At 40.6% G+C, this 21,007-nt stretch overlaps 2 protein-coding genes across 3 annotated transcripts in view; one reads left to right on the forward strand and one right to left on the reverse strand.

The window, feature by feature from the left end:
* Window positions 1-21,007, reverse strand: part of PLEKHB2 (pleckstrin homology domain containing B2) — a 476,827-nt gene that overhangs the window by 392,270 nt on the left and 63,550 nt on the right. The window lies entirely within an intron of this gene.
* Window positions 516-18,700, forward strand: KLHL24 (kelch like family member 24). 2 transcript variants are annotated; one of them, XM_061465410.1, is made up of 8 exons: window positions 516-726; window positions 4,766-5,753; window positions 10,571-10,755; window positions 11,970-12,088; window positions 12,869-13,057; window positions 13,497-13,685; window positions 14,849-18,099; window positions 18,136-18,700. In XM_061465410.1, exons 2-7 carry the CDS (start codon window positions 4,834-4,836, stop codon window positions 15,047-15,049), a joined length of 1,803 nt encoding a protein of 600 aa, XP_061321394.1. In that variant the 5' UTR covers window positions 516-726; window positions 4,766-4,833; the 3' UTR covers window positions 15,050-18,099; window positions 18,136-18,700. The 2 variants fall into 2 exon arrangements, with proteins under 2 accessions (XP_061321394.1, XP_061321395.1); XM_061465411.1 differs by lacking the exon at window positions 516-726 and adding an exon at window positions 3,298-4,056 and having other exon boundaries at window positions 4,783-5,753.

Raw genomic sequence — 21,007 nt, forward strand, 5'->3', positions numbered from 1 at the left:
TGATTTCTTGTTTACCACTTAATGTCCTTAAAGACTTCATCTTAAAGGCATTCAAATCCGCAATTTCTGTTGTAAATCTGGACCATCTCTTTAAAACCAACAACTTTATGTTGTTTTTTTTTTCTATTGCAACAAAAGAAGGAGGAGAAGTAAAGGCTGTGCTTCTGTCTGGTGGAGGGAAAGGTTATGGGACTTTTCCTCTTCCCCTCTCTTGAAAAGAAAACAACAAGAGCACGTGTTGTGGTTCAGCCAGTGCATTGCAATAGATACAACTGGGAGTTTGTTTTCTCTGACTCTTGCGGTAACCCAGGCATCTGAAATGAAGCACATCTGCAGACCCTGTTGTTATCTGAAATCACACCAGAATTACTAGAATAGGCTAAACCTGAGCTGCAGTTCCTATGCTTCAGAATGAAAATACCCTTTATTTAGTTAGTTCAGCTGCATTGGGGGTGCTGTTATGAGCATCGTACAGCTAATAGATGTGACTGCTCTGCAGGCCCCACTATGCCAGCAGTGTCCCCAGTGCCATGAGGGTACTGGGCTGTGCCGGTGGCTCCTGCCCTTCCCGGGGCAGCTGCCTGTTCTAGCGCCTTCTTTTCTCCCTTTGCAGACGGTCACTGGTGCGGCCACACAACGCAACTGCCTGTGCTGACCTGACGCGGCAGCAGGCACAGAGTGAAAGCAACCTCCACTGGCAGCAACAGAAGCCCGTCTCAGCCTCAGGTATCCCAGACTGGTTTGGGTTAGAAGGGACCTTAAAGCTCATCCAGTTTCAACACCTTCCACGGACAGAGACACCTTCCACTAGAGCAGGTTGCTCCAAGCCCCGTCCAGCCTGGCCTTGAACACTGCCAGGGATGGGGCAGCCACAGCTTCTCTGGGCACCCTGTGCCAGCACCTCAGCACCCTCACAGGGAAGAATTTCTGCCTAATCTCAGTCTCCCCTCTATCAGGTTAAAGCCATTCCCCCTTTTCCTATCACCACCTGCCCTTGTCCAAAGGCCCTTTCCAGGTTTCCTGTAGCCCCTTTAGGCACTGGAGCTGCTCTAAGATCTCCCCTTCAGGACCCTTCTCTTCTCCAGGCTGAACCAGCCCAGGTCTCTCATCCTGGCTCCACAGCAGAGCGGCTCCAGAGCAGAGCTGCTTCAGCCCTCGCAGCATCTCCGTGGCCTCCTCTGGACTCGCTTGAACAGCCCCACTTCCCTCTTGTGTTGTTGCCCCAGAGCTGGATGCAGGACTGCAGCAGGGGGGCCTCACCAGAGATGGGTAGAGGAGGAGAATCCCCTCCCTCAACCTGCTGCTGGTCACACTCCAAGGATGCAGCCTGGCATGTACTTGTGAAACTACCCCCTGAGGGTGAGCTTTGCAGTGGAGCTCTGAGCACCTGATGAGTCCTGCACAACCTGATAGCCAAGGGTCTTGCCCTGACCCTGGTTGTGTGTTTCTTCTACTGCTTTCCAAGAGTTCTGCTAACAGGCATGTGGCATGCAAGTGACAGGCAAACAGCTCTACCAGAAAGCTGCTAACTGTGTCCAGAGCTGCGGATGACGGCAGAGGGGTAAGATACATGAGGATGTTGTAGGAGGAGGAAGGAGGAGTTTAGGGTACATAAACGTAAATTGCATAGGAGGATTTACTGATGGAAGGTGATAGAGCAGGTATTTTATAGATCTCATTTACTGGCCTGTGAACTTGGGGTCTTAGGTTATTTCTGAGAAACATCTTGAGCAGACAAGCCATGGACATGGAGGAACCTGATCTTCTGGTGCATACAGCTTAGTTTTGAGATGTGCAGGTAACGTTGGAGCCGTGTCTGCATTTGTATGTAATTGTTAAAACCTGTTGATAGAAAGTGTGATTTGCTTTTTTTTTTTCCAGCTTTTTTTTTTCCATGGGTAGACTCTCTGGTTTGCTTAAGGTCTGTCCTTGCTGACCCTCGCTCAGGCAAGTGATCCAGTGCACTTTGTGGGGTTTTGATATAATAATTCCCATTAGTTGTTTGGGCGGAAAACCTGACTGTTTCTCTTTTGCTTCATTTCATTTACTGACAAGATCTCAAATGTTACAGTCTCTAAATGATTGATGCTCCATAGTGCAGAGCCTGTTGGCATGTGTAAGTACCTTCATATGCACACACACAAGGTGCAGGCAGGTACACCTTCCTCTGTGTGTTTCCCTCCTTTGCACGCTAAGCGCTTGACTTCAGGCACAGAATGCCGTCTGCCTTTCCAGAGTTGAGGTTGAACCATGGGGCAGGCAGCTGGCAATGGCTGCCAGAGCAAGGTTTGCAAGAAGGCCCTATCACATCTGATAGAGCCAAACATGCAGTGGTGTTACTGATAGTCTTACAAAATTACTTTGGTTGAACAAACCTACAGAAGTAATTTACTGTAGATAGAAACTAAAGCATAGTCTATTCAAAAGCAGTAATTTCTGTGGTGGAGTGTGGTTCTTTTTCCTTTCCATTCTCTGCTTTGTGAATTTGCAGTATTTATCCCCTTGATTTGGTTTTTTCCATGGATTTTTTTAGTTCCCCATTTCTTTAATCCTTTGGGACATAAAAAAAAAAAATCATTTGCTGACCACTAATTTTGTGCTGTTCCAAACACAAAGAGACATTGCTTCCTTTAGTGAGCAGTCTTAACCCAGAGCCTTTATTTCTGTTTATTAGTGATTGCATCATGTAGTGTCTTCTCAAGTCTTAACATCTCACATAATGAGATTTCATCTTGAAGGCCTTTATTTTTCGCTTGGTTGCTGTATTTTGCTCTTTTATGCAACAAACCAGTGTCTTGCTTGTGATTTCAGGCTAACTTTGCTTTGGAAAAGCTCCATTAGTTTTAATGGCATTCTTCTGATTTAAATCTGTGACACTGGAATCAAGCCTTTAGCGTTTATGTTTTTGTGGGTATATTTCCCCCTGCTACTGCTGGTGCTTCGTTTCTGCTGAGTAGTGTGGAATTAATTGCAGATAAAGTTCACTGTAAGGGTTAGAGTGTTAAAGCTGGTGAGGAGGTGGTGGTTGTTGTTGTTGGTTTTGTTTTTCATCTAGCTTGTGTCATTCCAGGATAGAGTGGTTGTGAAATGCGCTGGATAGAGTATCAACTACTGATAGACTGTCTATTTCTGCCTCTTTAAAATCTCTCTTAAGCAATCAGTTATTAGATAGGCTCATTGCAGCAGTGTTTTCCAGGCATCCAAGTGACAACTGATCCTGTTTCAATGACAGTTAAGTATTTTGTAGGGTAAATTAAGTGTTTTGTAGGGTAAATGAGCCATACCGAGCACCTACCTTGTAAATACGCTTTAAAAAATTTATATGTAAAATGATGGCTTTAAACCCTCTTTTCTCAATGAGTAAAATGTACAGCACACATGCTCTTCTCTTGCTCTTGGTTAAGATGGTGCCTTTTAAAGCTGCTCTGTAAAAAGCCTGTTTAAAAAAAGCCTGCTCATTGTGTTCTATATTAAGCAATGATGTAGGCAGACTTGGATGGGGTAATTGCAGCCCTAAAGATGCTAGCACGTCAGGAAATGGCATTGCTGAGAGGAGCCGATGTTTACTGACTGTGTAAGTGGTGAATGAGGGAAACTGAATACAGCCTTGCAGAATCATGACAAAAGCTTCCATAAACTTTAAAGTAATTCTGTGCATGTCCTTCTAAGACATACAGATAAATATGACATGCATCTGGAATGTTACCTGTGTCAGCCTCACTGTATTTTGGTGGACGTTCATTTTAGAGCTCAGGAGTGGCAAAAAGCCCTATTGCTGGTAGATCGGTGGCTCACATCACCTCTAACACGCGCTCTCTGCCAAGTCAGCTGCATTTCCTTATGGGCTTCAATATCAGCATGTGCTAACATTTGAGTACTTGATTTTGGCAATGTCAGTGCTCTGATAAATGTGAACATGTCTGCGTGCAGGGGAGAACGTCGTACACTTGTATGTGAAACTGTAAAGTGTTTGAGCAAACCTTCTGCTAGTAATTATTTGCTAGTAGTACTGTGGAAAACAGAAACTTTCCCTGTCCTCAGTAAAAGTTGCCTTTTGTTCTTATTTCCACTAGTTTTATACAAACAAATGCAGTTCTGCTTTCATTCTGTTTTGGGTGCTAGCAGTTTACATTAATGTTTAATTTAATTTTAGGCTATTGGACAACTCATTTTTAGATGCTGGGATGAACAGGTGAAAACTTACAGACAAGGTTATTCATTGAGATATCTGAATGTTACTGAACACTTAACATTGTAAGCCTTCCTAATATATTTATATATATTGGAAGCAGTGATTTTTATTATAACTGAACTTTTACTTTGGAGGTTTCGGTCTCCTCTTCCTTTCCCCCTTTCGGAGTAGTGCTGTTACACTTGTACTTTGAGGCTCCAGCTGAAATTTTCTCATTTGGAAAGAGAAAACCCCAACCTCTGGATCTTTATCTAGGAAATCCTTGGCTTCTGTCAGTCAGATGACCTGCCAGAGGCAAGATCCCAGTTGGGTTTTTGTCTTGAACACTAATCAAGTGGTGCAGGGACATTCAGAACTTGCCATCCAGAACACGTGTTCTATGGGTATCCTTTGCAATTAATGTGTAGCTGAACATTGTCCTGTGCAAGGTCATTTGCCCTGTGATACTGTGTCACCTCTAGTAAAGGCCAAAAATAGTCACAGTTCATAGTGACCAGACAAGTGTTTTGTCTAATTCTCATGATGAAATTAGGACTGTACCAGACTGAGTACTGAAGTGTTTTAATTTTTCAGACCGTAGCACTGTGAAGGAGAAGCTCTGCAAATATTTCTCAATGACTCTATAGCCAACTGATGTAACAATGGTACTAATATTGGGACGCAGACTGAATAGAGAGGATAGCGGGATACGAGATTCCCCTGCCACCAAGCGGAAAGTGTTTGAAATGGACCCAAAGTCGTTGTCAGGCCCTGAGTTTTTCGACTTCTCCTCGGGATCATCCCATGCCGAAAGCATTCTCCAGATCTTCAATGAATTCCGAGACAGCCGGTTGTTCACAGATGTTATTATCTGCGTGGAGGGAAGGGAGTTTCCCTGCCACCGAGCTGTTCTCTCAGCCTGCAGCAGTTACTTCAGAGCTATGTTCTGCAATGACCACAGGGAGAGCAGGGAGATGCTGGTGGAGATCAATGGCATTCTTGCTGAAGCTATGGATTGCTTTTTGCAGTATGTATACACGGGCAAAGTGAAAATCACTACAGAGAATGTGCAGTATCTCTTTGAAACATCAAGTCTCTTTCAAATCAGCGTTCTGCGCGACGCCTGCGCCAAGTTCCTGGAAGAACAGCTGGATCCTTGCAATTGCCTGGGCATCCAGCGCTTTGCAGATGCACACTCGCTCAAGACACTGTTCACCAAGTGCAGAAACTTTGCTCTTCAGACATTTGAGGATGTGTCCCAGCATGAAGAATTCCTCGAGCTGGGGAAGGATGAGCTTATCGATTACATTTGCAGCGATGAACTGGTGATCAGTAAGGAGGAGATGGTGTTTGAGGCTGTCATGCGCTGGGTGTACCGGGCGGTCGAGTTGCGAAGGCCAGTTTTGCATGAACTTCTGACACACGTCAGGCTCCCGTTGTTACACCCGAACTACTTCGTTCAGACTGTGGAAGTGGACCAGCTGATTCAGAACTCCCCAGAGTGCTATCAGCTGCTGCATGAAGCCAGGCGATACCATATCCTTGGAAATGAAATGATGTCTCCCAGAACTAGGCCACGCAGGTGAGGAATTTTCTCTCTCTCCCCTTATTTCTGTAGCAGAAGGATGTAGTTTGCTGTACAGGTGTTTGATAGACACATGCCCAGAAACGAAACATCTCTTGCAAGTGATTCTATGTCCCATTCTGGAGCCACTGCAGTTACACTTCTGTATGTAAGTGAGTCTTTTTGCACAGATTATTGCCATGAAAGAAAGGACTGTTCGGGTAAGTGAACTCATATTGCCTTGCATGTAAAATACTTTCTAAAGGTTCATGTTTGCTAGGTGAGATCTGAAGTTAATTTGTTCAACAGCAGCGACTTGAAAAGAACTGGCTGTGCTATAGCAGGTAAACCATCCCATTTCCCAACCTTCTTTTTATAACGAAGTGATGGAAGTGTACAGCATACTATAGAGGATGGGGATATATAGTCAAAGTGTTCACTTGCTACATCACAAATACCTTACAGATGGAGTAGTACAGGGATTTGTAATAGACAACAGACAGCAGAACAACACGTTCTTTGCTGAAGAAACTAAATCTTGCATTTTTACAGAATTACAGAACAGTTTCATGCTTATTCTATGACATTTTAATAATTCAGAATTGCTGCGACTTAATAACGTGTTACACAAATGGGTGTCTGAGGTCGTAAGAAGAAACGAGGAAGAGTCCATTAGTGGCATTTATGAGCAATGGTGGTTGTGATTCATTTCTTCTGAAAATGTCTTTCCCCAGCCTTACCTCCCCATGAAGGCTGACATGATAGCTGGTTTATTGTTAACTCCAGCTGATTTGAGCTGTAGTTATAAAATCACGTGTTATATTAAGGTGATGCAATGAACTGAGACAGATTGTGTTAGGAGTTACTCTTTGTTCACTCTTAGTCATATGTGGTTGCTGTACAGTCACTGTGCACGGAACCTTTATTGTTTTTGGCATGTGTTAAAGGCTTGTTTATGGGGGAAAAAAATTACTTGGTGAACATTTGCCCCATTAGTGGCTTTCCAGTCTTCAATCCTGCTGTGAGAGAAGCCCCGCTGCCAGGTTCTCTAAGCTGTACGCTGCCATGCAAGGTCTTTGAAAACTTGTGGTTCATGGCAGTTTGGAAACTGTTACACTGGTAGTTTTGAAGGCATTTCATACCCTGAGTGTGGGCCTTGGGGAGCGAGTTCAGACCAAAGACCTCCTTGTTTCATGAGCAATGGGAGGGGGGCTGTATCTTGTGTGGGCATCTCGTGTGGTGCTTGTTCTATGCCTGTTACTCGGTGTGATAAAGAAAGCAAATCCTCTCAGACCTAACAGTTTTGTCCGAGTGCATGGTGTGTGTGTACTTGAGAATCTCAACAGCCTCAGGGTAGTGTTCTAGGTTATAGATCAATTAACTTGCCTAATGCAGGGGATTTCTGAAGCTGGAGAAGGGAAGAGTTGTTTTCAGAGTTTGTGGGGTTTGTTTGCTTTACTGCCAACCGTATTAAACTGCACTGTGATTCGAGTAGGCAGGAACAAGAGAAGTAATTTACAAAGAGAAAAACTGGCTGACCTCCCAGCAGCAATTTTTTCCCCTTTTCTATGTTACATTCATGGAATAGTTCTTTGTCATTTGTTTCTGTTGCCTGGTTGTTTCTGTTGCCTATAGCAAAGAGAGATCATGTTTTAAAACAGTTACCAGGTCCCCTTCCCCCATCTTTCGGGGGGGGGGGGGGGGAGGAGCAGACACTCAAGCTCTTTTCCTTCTTTCTTGCATTCCTCAATTTCTTTTTGTATATAAACTGTTGCTAAAAGGAGTCAGGCTGCAGGATCAGGAATTCCCACACCAGTGGTTTTACTGTTTTGATTGTGATTGCTTGTGTATGTGCACACCTCCAGGTGAAGCGGGTTCTAACCAATTGTTTCAGAATAACAGTGTGGAATGCAATTTGTAGTTGGTTTTTATTTTGTTTTTCCTTTCTGAAGCCAGTGAAGAATTCCCTGAAGTAAATCAATGTTTCAAATGCATTCTAACGGTTGCCTGCTTGCTGTCTTCCCACTAGGCATGTCTGTCTGAAGGACCTTTTCATTTACTTACAGCAACTTAGTGACATCTTGAGGTTGTCTCTCATGCACTTTTTAAGTCTGTCTTGTCCCCTGCTGCTTGTGTTGCATGGCAGATCTCCAAGTTGAGATCAAGCAGTAAGCAATAACACATTTTCGTATACAAAACAAGCTCTTCCTACTGTGTGCTTTGAATTATCTCCAGATTTTCATGTACCTGTGAATTCTTCAGTCACACAGTTTCTGTTAAGCTGTCTGGTAACAATATGTGAGTGTTCTCTTCAATTAATTAGAAGTTACTACATTTATTCATTCTAATGCATCCTTTTTTGTTATAATGTAGCCCCTTGGCTTTAGTGTAGTCCCTTATTCCCCCCCCCCCCCCAAGGAGATGAGTGTTTCACTTTATAATCTGTCATCCCATTTGCTGTCCAAAAGTGAACTAAAAAATAGTAGTGATTTACCAGAGTTCTGAAATTTGTCTGCCAGACTTAAATTTGAATGTAATGCGTCTGAACTACTGCAAGTACTTCAGTCCAGCTGACGCTGTGTTGGCTGGCATTCTCACCTCATCTGTAGGTCTGCATGTAACTCAGGACCCTTGGAAACCTGCTCTTGAGACTGCAGGGGATTATATGGCACTGTGGGCTGTCTTCCACCCCCCCTTTTCTATTTTGTGCACCTCTTACTGAGAGGAGGGTGTCTCCTGGAATCTGTCTGGTGCCTGTTTTAGCTCACCTCTGTTATTCTGTTCACACTATTTCTTCTGAGGGCTGCAAGGAGGACTTTTATTATGTACCCTCTGTCATTTGCAGTGTTTTGAAATTAACCTTAAACCCTGTAGAGTGCAAGGCTCCTTCAAGGAGACCTAACAGACAGAATGTTTCTTAACTGAAGAAAGGATGCAGTTAGATGGGTACTAAAACGATGGGGAAAAGTTTTGGGTTTTGGTGGATTTGAAGTACTGTACTAAATGAATATTTTCGTTAAAGAGCAAAACTCCGTCATAGCAATGAACAGAGCTTTCCCCAGTCAAAGATTTTGGGTTCATTTAGTGTTAAAATACAGGTTGATAATCTGGTACAGTAAGATTTTCAGTAAGCAATGGAGGCCTTGATTCTAATCTAGAAAGTAATCAACAGTCTTCCTCCATACATACAGTTAGCTGATGTATCTGGGCTTGCTTTTAAGGCAAATTGAGATGAGTACCTTGCTTTTAAGGAAATTCTTTTCCTGAGTGATGCTTTCTGGCACAGGAACTTCCCCTCTCTTATCCTTTGAGAGATTCTTTTCAGAGTTGTTCCTCAAAAAACCAAAAACCAGTAACAGTAAATACATAGAAACCAGGAAGGAGCATGACTTGAGAGCTGAGCAGCTGAAGAGAGTGTTTCTTCTGACTAGTCCAGGTACGTGAGTATGCTTCCTCAGTTACCTATCTTTGTTTGTGTAAGCTTACATTTAGCATAGCCTTTGCCTATTTAAAATACTCTGAGTAGAAATATATATGGTATATTTAAATCATGGTCATGACCAGGAGATATAGAAGGGCTAACTGTTTTTACTACTCATGTTTCAAACCAGGGAAATGTCATTGGGTTATATAAGTTAATACGTACGTAAGCTCCCATTAGGAAATTTGAGGAGGGATCGTGCAACTTCTATCACAAATGCAGTCATAATTTGGGTTTGGTTTGGGGTTGGTTTGGGTTTTTTTGGGGGTAAGGGGAGTGGGGAGAGAACCTCAGTACTTAGCAGTAGTATGAATAAGATCATATACTGGAATCAGAGTTAAAGCAGGACACAGCAAAAAGGTTTACCAAAAATAAGATTAATCTTGCATTCAGTTTTGCCTAATTAATTTCAAGCAGTCCTTGAAATAACTGTATCAGTGCAAAATCCTTTCTGCTGAAAATGCCCTAAAAAGAAAGGATTTTGACAAACAGTTGCTAGACACTGTAAATTTGAGAGGAGGATTGAAAGTTGGTCGTAGTTTGATTGCATGTCAAAGATGATTAATTCTCTACATTCAAATGTGGATTAACATAATGAATTCTGTTATTGCTGTGAACAGAGTATGTATAATGCAGAAGCATTGGGTTAACAGAAGGAGACTGAGTGTGTGGAATATAATTTAAAGGGTTATTTGTGTACATTGTAGACTAATGCTTATTTTTTTCATACAGAGTTTTAGGTTTTGCTTTAGGCTTGAATGCTTATTTCAGCTTCCTTAATGTTTTCTTCTATCACTGCACTTTTTCACTTTTTTAACTGGCTTTTTCTTGGCTCTAAGGTCTCTTTTCCCTTATTTTGGTGATTAAATGCCTTTTTTTTTTTTTTTTTGGCCAGTAAAGAACCTAAACCTTTTAAAACTGAATAATTAAGCAATGTAAAGTCCTATGAATTATGTGATTGGGAAGGGTTCATGGGGACTGGTTTCATTGTGACTGTTTACCTCACTGTCTGGCCTCACTTGAACTCTGTTTCTGCTATCTCTAGGTACACAGTCAAAGGAAAAGTATTTCTAGAGTAAGGGTTTTCTGTATTTAATTATTTGATTTTCACACAGGATGTTGTGCAATGCAATTCCACCACTTACAGCACCTTTCTGTGTGGTAACCTGTTGTGTAATGAGACAGCTGGGAACAGTCAAAACCTCTCTTTGCTAAATGACTCTTTCTTTGCTGTAGAAGTTAATGCTAAATAATAAACTTTCTTGTTTTCACACAGTTTGAATACAATGGTGTTTGGCCTCCATGTACTACTAAATATCCTCTACATCTGGGTTTTCTGTGTTCTCTTTTCTAGATCTACTGGTTATTCTGAGGTGATTGTTGTTGTTGGAGGCTGTGAACGAGTTGGAGGGTTTAATTTGCCATATACTGAGTGCTATGATCCTGTAACAGGAGAGTGGAAGTCACTGGCTAAACTTCCAGAGTTTACCAAGTCTGAGTATGCAGTGTGTGCCCTGCGGAATGATATTCTTGTTTCAGGTGAATAATCCTAAAAATATTCAAGGCTTTGTCTTTTCTTTGCTGTGTGTTTTGTTTTGTTCTTTCTTTGTAAGTAGTGTTACAGATCTTTGTACCGTGAGCTTCCAGTAGCTAGCCTGAAAGTCACTTTGTCAGTGGTGACCACCAGCCCCAAACCAATTTCACTATAAACTGTCTATAGACTACAGACTGTGTTTTCTAGGACTTTTGCTTGGTATTAATTGACAGGTTTTTACAGCTGATTCCAGGATATCAACTGTACTTAAGGAGACAAGTTTCTGCCCCTTAAATACGCTGCTTTAAAATATACTAACAGCCTGTTTGCAGCAACAGTTGGAAAAATCTGAAGCAACAAATCCCAAGCAATCTTTTCCCAGCAGCATTCTCTTTGCTACAAAACATGCTGTATTCTGGTTAAACCACCATATGTCTGAGAGCAGCACAGCAGTGGTGCCTTGCTGCTGACTTGCTTCTATCATATGGATTCCCAGACTCCAAAATGAAAACAGTTTAAGCTTCTTCTCATGGTGGGAATGTAAAATGGAAACAAATTCCTTTTAGCACCTGAGTTGGGGATCCATTTATAGTAGCCTTTTAGGGTGAAATGAGCAATAGCTGTAGGTTTTTAAACACCTCTCATCCCATCTTTTAGCTAGGGTGAATTTATAGGGTTCAGCTGATGGTTTAGGCACCAGGCCCCATGTATCAAACAAAAAAATTGTCTCCTCAGATGTGCAGTACCTGTGTCATTTGAGCAAATTGTAAAACCATGGAGATTATAGAATCATAGAATAGTTAGGGTGGGAAAGGACCTTAAGATCATCGAGTTCCAACCGCCCTGCTGTGGGCAGGCACACCTCACGCTAAACCAAGATGTACACATGAACCAAATAGAGGAACAGCTGGGGTTATGTATGTGCCATGAGGCACACAAACAGTTAAAGAATTCCAATCTCAAGAAATAATCTGAAGGGATCTTAGCATATTTCTGGGAGAGGCACACATGAGTAAAATAACTTGTTGTATGTTCTCATGTTTGAAATTCATTGAAACTGATTTTTTTTCAGTCAGTTTGTATGAACATAGATACATCTTTATTTTACCTAAAAACCCCATGAAGTTTTCATTGCTTGCTCTACAGAGGTCTGTTAATAGTTAAAATATCTCATTCAATAGTGAATTTACTGAAATTGGCATATTTTTTGTTTTCCAAGGTGGAAGAATCAATAGCCGGGATGTTTGGATTTATAACTCTCAACTTAACATTTGGATCAGAGTTGCCTCCTTAAATAAAGGCAGATGGCGTCATAAAATGGCTGTTCTTCTTGGTAAAGTAAGTATGTTAATAATGGTTTTATAGTGGGGATGTTTGTATGTAACAAAACAGTGGAGCAAACATACATAGTATTCAGCACTACTTAATATTACTTTGCCTTGACATAAAACCACTGGTTGGGATCAACTGCCCATGGGATTCTGTTAATGAAAGTTAGGAAAGATGCAGTATCCCTTGGTATCTGTGGTTAGGGAAGCCTGTGGTATTCCTTGGACTTCTTAAAGGTGAGACTTGCAGCTGGTGCAAACAGAGGGAAGAAGGTAAAAAAATAATAAGGCCTGCTTCTTGAATATGGGAGAAGCAACAGGAAAGTAAAGGAAAGAAAAGCTTACAGGCTGAGAGGAAGAAATAGTTCTGTGAGCAAGTATGAAAAAGGCAAAACTCAGAAAAGCAAAGGTAAATTCAGATGGATTCTTGCTGTTGCTGAATTTAATACGTAAAAAGAGAAATGCAGAGAGATGCCTTTTGTAACAAATGGCATTCAAACAGGAAGTTTCTAGCTCAGTATTAAAAGTACTATACTTTGGACATGTGTTTGCAATGCTATTGCACACATGACTGAATGGAACTCTCCAGAGAGTCTTTACCTGTTATTTTTAGACAATACCCTTCATCCTTCTCCTCCTGTGTATAAATTAAAAATAAGAGGAAAGTGTCCCTTCACAAACCTAGCAACATTAATGGTTCTTGCAGCTTTAAATTTAATTAAATTTCATCTTTAAATGTAATAACTACTCTAAAAATGAAATGATGATAGTTCTCACCACTTTGCATTAGGTATATGTTGTTGGAGGATATGATGGACAAAACCGCCTCAGCAGTGTGGAGTGTTATGATTCATTTTCTAATCGATGGACAGAGGTGGCTCCCCTTAAAGAAGCTGTGAGCTCTCCAGCTGTCACCAGCTGTGTTGGCAAACTCTTTGTGATTGGGGGTGGTCCTGATGACAACACGTGTTCTGACAAGGTGAGTTAATTGTATTTGATTGTTTCTTTTATCTATGGTAAGCAGTATTCCTGGTTTAAAAACAGATCAGAGAAAGATCTGTTTTAACTGTTCTGTTGAATGGAGTATGGAAGTACAGTAATACAAAAAAGAATAGAGTAGAAAACATTAACTCAGTAAGATGCTGTTACTTCAGATGCTGGTCTTCCTCATGGGTACTCTCATTGGCTGCACAAGTTCTGTGAATTCTTAAACTTGAATGTTAGGAAAATAATGTTGAACATAGTGCGTATGTAGACATTATTGATATATAGACCTATATTTATATTACCTTGATTTTCATGGGGGGATATTGCCCACCAGGTATTACTGCTTTGGCTCTCCTTGTATAACTCTGTGGGTGTGCCAGGTTAGTTTTTGAGTTCTGGTTTTAATCTGAAATGCATGTATTTGCTTTCAGGTTCAGTCTTACGATCCTGATACTAATACTTGGTTGCTCCGTGCAACTATCCCCATTGCAAAACGATGTATTACGGCTGTGTCTTTAAACAATCTGATCTATGTTGCTGGTGGGCTTACCAAAGCAATATACTGCTATGATCCAATTGAGGACTACTGGATGCATGTACAGAATACATTCAGCAGACAGGTAATTAACACTAAAAAGCCTGCAGACATCTGAAAGGTATTTTTTGACATAAGTATCTTGGCATGAAATGAGTATACTTGTTTAACCCCGTTAAAATGGCATCTGATTCCATTCTTGCTATACTTCATCTATGTAATTGAAGCTCATGCAGAAGAGGAAGCTTCTAAACCAGTAGCATTCAGCTGGCTGTCACTCTTAGCAAGTCCAGGCTTCTTGTTTGAGAGCTGTTACTGTTGGCGAACAGTGTAATAGTGTAATGAATGATGTCTTAATTGTATAAAATCCATCTCTGTCAAGTTCTACTGCATGTTTAGACTCAGTTTAGGCTGACGATAGTAATGTCCATATAATTGATTAGAGCCTTTCAGGCAAAAAGTACTGAGGCTGTTCTTACAGGGTGAGAAAAAACCCACTGTATAGCACAGAGTGTCTGACTTGAGCAGCAAGAGCAGTATCACTTCCACACATGGAACACTGAGTAGAATTTAAAGCTGTGTCCCCATGGTAGTTTTGCTGATGTTTTTAAAACATCAATCACATGCTCTATGGTGTCCACCTTAACAGAAAGGCCTTTTTGCTGGCCTTCCCTCTATTTCTCTGGTTTGGTTTGTGTTTTGTATTTAACAGAAGATTTTTCCATGCCTGCTTTTAAGGAAGAAATAAAATCCTATCTCTTTGCTTCAAGCAAGACGTAGGGCTGTCTTTTTCTTATGCACTCTTTTCTTAGTCATAACTCTTTTCCTTTCCCCTGTTTGCATCCCTCTTCATTATCTGTTACTTCTCTGAGGTGCCTCTCCTTGTTATCATTTTTTGTATTAATACTACCTACTGCGGCCCCTCTTCTGCAAACCTTTGTTCTCTTCTCATTTCCTTTTCTCAGATGTTTAACTGGTAAGTGCAGAGTTCAGCTGTGTTCCGTTGTATCCCTTGTCTGAGCTATGTATAGTGAAGGCCTAGACCTGAAATAGTCTTTTCTGAGGAATTGTGCTTCTGATTTCCCCAATTACTGCAGAAAAATAGGATTTTCTGCATTGCCCCTTCCAGGAGGGAACAGTATAAGCCAGTCTGTTTACAAACTGTAGTCACAATGCAATCCTTCTGCACTGGGAATTGAGGTACTGCTGTTTAAATAATCATGTATTTCTTTGTGTATTTTGAAACAGGAGAACTGTGGCATGTCTGTGTGTAATGGAAAAATCTATATCCTTGGTGGAAGACGAGAAAATGGTGAAGCCACAGACACTATTCTTTGTTATGACCCTGCGACGGGCATTATCACAGGAGTAGCAGCCATGCCCAGGCCAGTATCATATCATGGCTGTGTGACGATTCATAGATATAATGAAAAAGGCTTTAAACTGTAGTTTTTTCTTGGAAAAAAAGAAGATGGCACGAATGAAACCAGTGGTCTGCTGCAAGACAGGCTTTTTAAAGATTCCTGGAGTGGGAGAATGTCCTTTCCCTGCCTAAGTGTCATATGAAAATTATATCCTGTGCCTTTAGGAGAAGAGTTAATTTAACTTGCAAAACAAGTCTGCAAATCTATCCAGTAACCAGAGTTCAGTTACATCTACTGTGGGCTCTGATGCAAGAGCAGTAACAATACATTGTACTGGTGTTCAGAAAGTTTGCCCTGTGTGTGCTTAGTAATTAAAATCTTGGAAGCTTTTTGGGCAAAGTGCCTTCACAAGCATTTGTGCCTGTGTCCTAAGAAGCATTATCTGCAAGGTGTTTCAGGTTCTGCTAATTGGAAAAATACACGGGCAAGTAAATTCCAAAGAAACATCCAAGATAAGTACCTACAATTTAAAAGCTTACATAATTATAGTTTATATGCACAGCATTCTTACAAGCAGATTACTTGCCTTAACTAAGTAGATTTTATGTCAGGTCATACATGGTTTGGAATTTAAACAAAACCAAACAAAACAGACAATATAGGACAGAATCTTTGAGGAACGTGTCTTTTTTGAAGGAGAAACTGGTTGTTTAGTGAGCCACTGCAACTCACTGCAGTAACAATCATGTACCTTAGCACTATGGGCCTTATTTGTAGTGTTGCTAAGCATTCACCAGAAGTACAAGGCTACATGACATGGAAAACTAGTGACCACTGGGGTGTAGGCATGCATCTGTGGAGCAAGTCTGGAATCTCAGTTTTTAACTTTCTGAATAGTAGTGGCTGAAGTCTGAAAGTTACTGGGTTTGCTCTTGGCTCACTGCTAAGTGTCTCTAAACTATTCAAGAAATAAAGGATCATGACCTCTGGATTCTACTGCTTTTTTGAATCACATTGTAAATCACCTCATGATAGATGTAGGGAATGGGGTTGCATCCTACAGCTTATAAATTGGTCTTTCGGATTATCTCATCTGCAGAGATGGCAGAGTACCTGCCAACTATTTCTTGGCCTTTCTTCAGACAATCACTTACTCTAGCACAGTTAAACTACTGTATAAGCTGCTTGGCCACAGATAAAGAAGTTCTGGAAAGGTCCCTCCTGTCACCAGAAAAAATATCTGTGGACATGTCCACATAGCCATATGAGGAAACTCCCACATGTTTTGGATAATTTTGAAGCTTCAGAATCGCCTGTATTTTGACATACACACACACACACTTTTTTTTTTTTTTTAAGTAAATGTTTTTGGTTCTTTTTAAGTCCTCCCTAGGTTTCTGTACTAGGTCTCTTTATTTCTGGTACACAGTTGTGTAGTTGAGGCACAAGTTCATAAAAACTGAAACAGCACTTGAGAGTTGGAAAATGCATAGGATTTTCTGTGTTCCAATTTCCTGTTAATCACCAAAATCCTCAGGAACTGCCTTTCAAAGGAATTCTGAGGACAGCAGCCAGTAGGGAAGTTGGTCAGTGCCAGGGCAGAAGGAAAACATAAGGCCCCTGCAGAGACGCCTCTGGCCTCAGGGTTCTGGTCCCCATGCTTGCTCAGGAGGGTGAAAACAAGCACCATCTCTGGAACGTTGTTTGTTCCACTGGACTATCCTCATCTGTTTGCTCAGAGTATTTCTTCATGAGATGGAAATTCTGACCCTCAGTGAAGCTGTGCCAAACTGGGAGTCGTCACTTTGAGTAACATATGGTCATGACTTTTAAAGAGCACTGGGAACTGCACTTAGTGATGCATTAACTTGTAACCTCAGGAAAGGACACAAACTTGAGTTTCTGGCTGAATACCAAATGTTGCTTTGTATATGTTAAGAATACTGATAAAATATAAATCTCTGCATATCAGTGATGTAATTAGGAATTCAGTCCCTGAACATGTACATTCACATTGCCCTAAAAAGAAAGTCTCTTGGGAATGTAAGACAAATGAATTTGATTAATTAATCTTTTTCTAAGTTTCTTGTGTGCCTGCTCACCAAATGTTCCTTTGAAAAGGTAATTTCACTACCTGTGAAAAAGGTCCGTTGATAGCAATGGTAATTGCCCAGTAACTGATACTGTGTACTAACACTGTATATAACTTGTGCCATCATTGTAAGTGAACACATAAAAAATTGTAGAAGCACTTAATTAGAGGTGCAATTTGAGAAATGCTCTCCTTTGATTCCCATCTTGTTTGTATTAAGACTTGTGATGTTGATTGTCATGCTAAACTGTTTTGAAACATTCTTTATTCTGTAGGTGTAGAACAATGTCATTTATGCATAGGTATCTTTTAATTAATCTTGTTTATAATACTGCACTACTCTGTAAGTAACAAGGTACCGCTTTCCATGGGTTTGAAGATTTATGTTAGTTTCGTTGCCTTTTCTTAACAATTTATGTACAGTTACCTATTATTTTGAAAACGACAGTGTTTAATGAACCAGTAAATTCAGAAATGTAGCTGTAGAAGAAAACTTTGCTTAGAATTCTTGAGAACCTGTATTCAGTGCTGAACAGTTACATGTGTGGAGCATTGCTAAAGTGGCAGTTACTCATGCAATGATTTCCTTGCTTGTTAACTCTGTAAATAATTTGCACTTACAGCCTGCTGTGTTAGAAAAGTTATTTTTTAGAGGCACTAGAAAAGAACAATTCAACTTTGGTTTAATGAAAACGTACCATTTTTCTAAGAAGGATGTGTTAATTTGGAAGTTGCATTCCTGAGCCACCTGTTCTCTAATGCATTTCACTTGGGTATAAATTAATTCAAAGATCTAAACTCTCACTTTTATGCATATCTAACTGCTTACAGTTCATGGGCTTGAGCAGCAAGTTGTGTGGTTTCTGGTTGTGGGTTTTGGGGTGGGGTTTTCTTTTTTCTTTGTTTTGGCTAGGAGAGAAACTTATTAATGCCATCTAATATAATCAAAAGATTTCCATCATAAATGGTAGTAGGTTTGGTATCTATGAAGTAGAGATACCCGCACAAAGATGTAACTGCAGTCTAACTATACATGGGCTCAAGTATCTCCAAAGTGACACCGAAAAAGTAAATTCAAGAGCTAATAGTTAACTCCACTAAACAGATAATTACCTCTTAAGCATTTCACTCTTAAAAAGAAATGAGAGTAAATGTTTTTCTTCTCCATTTTGATGTGCACTTCATGAATTGCATCCTTCTGTTTCTAGCAGTATGATGTTAATTGAAAGTTGATGCTTCCTTGCAGCATGGCTTCTAGAAAGTTCTGAATAGATAAGTTCAGGACTATAATACAATGCAGCGTATAGCCACCTGCTTTTAGATATACCACGCATTCCGTCATTTTACAGCCATCAAGCGTCTAACATTGCCTGGTAATCATCTAGTTTTCCCTGTAGGCTCCCTTCTTGGTAATGCTTCAGTAGACATAATTTGTGGAATCTCTTCCACTTGTACCATCAGATGATCAATTTTATACTATGTGCCTGGTGCGCATTTTGAGGATTAGGCACTGTGCTTGCCACTCCAGCACCAAGGGTCCAGAGCTGTAGCATTTGTTTTTAGTTGGCACCAATGCAGTTCCTGTCAAAGATTGCTTTTGTTTCTACTGTCTGCAGCAGAGATACCTTTAATGCAGATTGTTGACATGGACCCTTACTATAGTCAAGCTTTTTAATGGTATTTTTAACACTGTAAATTTTTGAAAGAGGTTGATGTAGGAAGAGGAGGCGCTCACCTTGATAGAGGTTCAGAGGAAGCTATGGTCACCTGTGCCTGAGAGCAAGGACACTGCTGACTACTCCAGCTTCTTCCTCAAAATAGTTGAGCTCACCACATTATCTTAGATTATCTCAGATTATTTCCATTTATCCTGCTTTTGTTTTATTTGAGCTGCAAGGACAAAACAAGATGCAGTCCTGCTCCCTGTGACTTCAGGTTTCCCTCCTGCCCAAGGCACAGTGGTGAGCTGGAGCTGTTGCTCTCAGTGGGTAGGCAGAGCTGTGAACTTAGGTCAGCTCCAAAGAGAGAGGCAAGAGAGAAACTCACTGGGGTGGGATGAGAGATGACACAGTGTGTTTGGGCTTTGTGCATTTGGCTGGGCTTGCTGAAACCAAGATGTTCTGGATTCTCCGAAGTCTGCGATTCCAATTTGAAACTCAGGTGGTAAAAATACTTCATGTTGTCTACACTGAACTAAGTTAAAGCAATAAAGGTGCATGTATGTTCATGGTCTTCTAGTGGCAATGTTCAGGAAAGCCAGAGGTTCATTTTTCCTAATTGTCCATCTAGGGAAGTATATGTGGATGGCAAAAGCCAATTCAAGAGCATTAAGAAACTCGCAAGACTTTGCACTGTGAGGCAAAATGATTATTTTCATCTGAATGTAGTCTCATGCACACAAGAAAGTACAAATGAAATGGTTTGCTGTGCCTGGTTAAAGAAATCTGAGCAACATACACTCATAAAAGGCATCTACAATGTAAGATGAGATTTTTAAGCAGAAATTTGCTATCTGATTGGGAGCCAAGCAGTGATTTTATTTTAACATGCCTAGCACACAAGTTTCCTCAGTGTTGCATTATTTCAGGTGGCATTAATAAAAATGCATCTGACTGTCAGTTCATTATGACTGTGTCAGTGCTGTGAGCATTGCCACAACAGTCAACAACTCCTACCAGCCTCAAACCAGATGGTGCGACTTGGATGTTCTTTGCACACTGGCTGTCTTCCCTAACTAACATTACACATAAAGTATACAGCCCTGATAACATTACTTAAGAACTTGTATTTACAGGGACATTTCTTTTTTTCTACTGTAATGCTCCAGTCCATGCTCATATGTTTATGTGTGCCTGTCTGTGCATGTGAATAATTCTGAAATCCTTTTCTGATAGTGCTGTTATAAGTAATGCACATAAATGCTCCTCTGTACAGCATGTTGATAATGTAATTATGGCTTACTTTGTATTATTAGTTCCAAAGAAAATACTGTGTGTTAATTTTGAAAAGACCTGTGCCTTGAATTCACCTTCTATTTTTATCTATTGTGAAAAAGAGCTTGGATTACTTCTCCCAATTTGTTGTCATTATTAGGATCAGTCTTACTGTCCAGACTCTTGATGTCCTTCTAAGAGAAATAAATCTTACCATTCGCTAACCATAATAGTTAAACCTCTTGTTTAGAATATACCTAGAATGCTTCCATTATTACAGGCTGTGCCAGATTTAAACTAGGGAAATCAGTGTTTGTCTCTTCCTGTTCTTTGTTTTCAGCGCTCCTCAGTCGCAGAGGATTGGAGTTTAGTCTTTGACTTCCTGTCCTTAACATGTACAGTTTCTTGTTTTAGTCAGCAGCCTCTGTGCTCTTTCTGAACACTCTGATTTGTCAGTCATGAACCTCTTGTTCAGTATACGTACTATGAAGCAATAATATGGTGCAGCATGACAATGAGGAAATCAAGAGACTTGAATGTAATGTATTATTACCAATTTCATTTGTGTAAATGCTGGACCTGTGAGTCATTCTCCTCATGGTGCACCTGTAGCAATTTGGAGTTGGATTAATAAGAGCTACTTGGACATGGAAAGAGATTTTACCTCCTGAACTGTTACTCCTATGATATCTTCACCTGCAATCATGTTTTGATTTTCCTTTTTGCTGAGGAAAACAGCATTTCGTTATTTCTTGCCAGTTCCTTTATTTAATGAAACATAAAAGACATAGTTCTGCAAAGAGCTGATATTGTCTTCAAGAACAACCTGGTGCAGCACAAAGGACATTTGAACAAAGAAAGTGCAGACCACTTACTGTGTGCCAGAGTCAGTGTAACGTTATCTCACATATAACATTAAGGTCTTCAGATTGTGCTGGCAGTAGGAAAGTGATTTTGTAATGTAGCACAACTGCAATAACACCTGTTATATTTAAATATATTTCTTGCATAAATCTTT

This window comes from Pezoporus flaviventris, unplaced genomic scaffold (genome assembly GCF_033815535.1).
Source record: "Pezoporus flaviventris isolate CSIRO_AGI_PZ_B2104156 unplaced genomic scaffold, CSIRO_AGI_Pfla_v1 ptg000040l, whole genome shotgun sequence".
In the NCBI taxonomy this organism is placed as follows: Eukaryota; Metazoa; Chordata; class Aves; order Psittaciformes; family Psittacidae; genus Pezoporus; species Pezoporus flaviventris.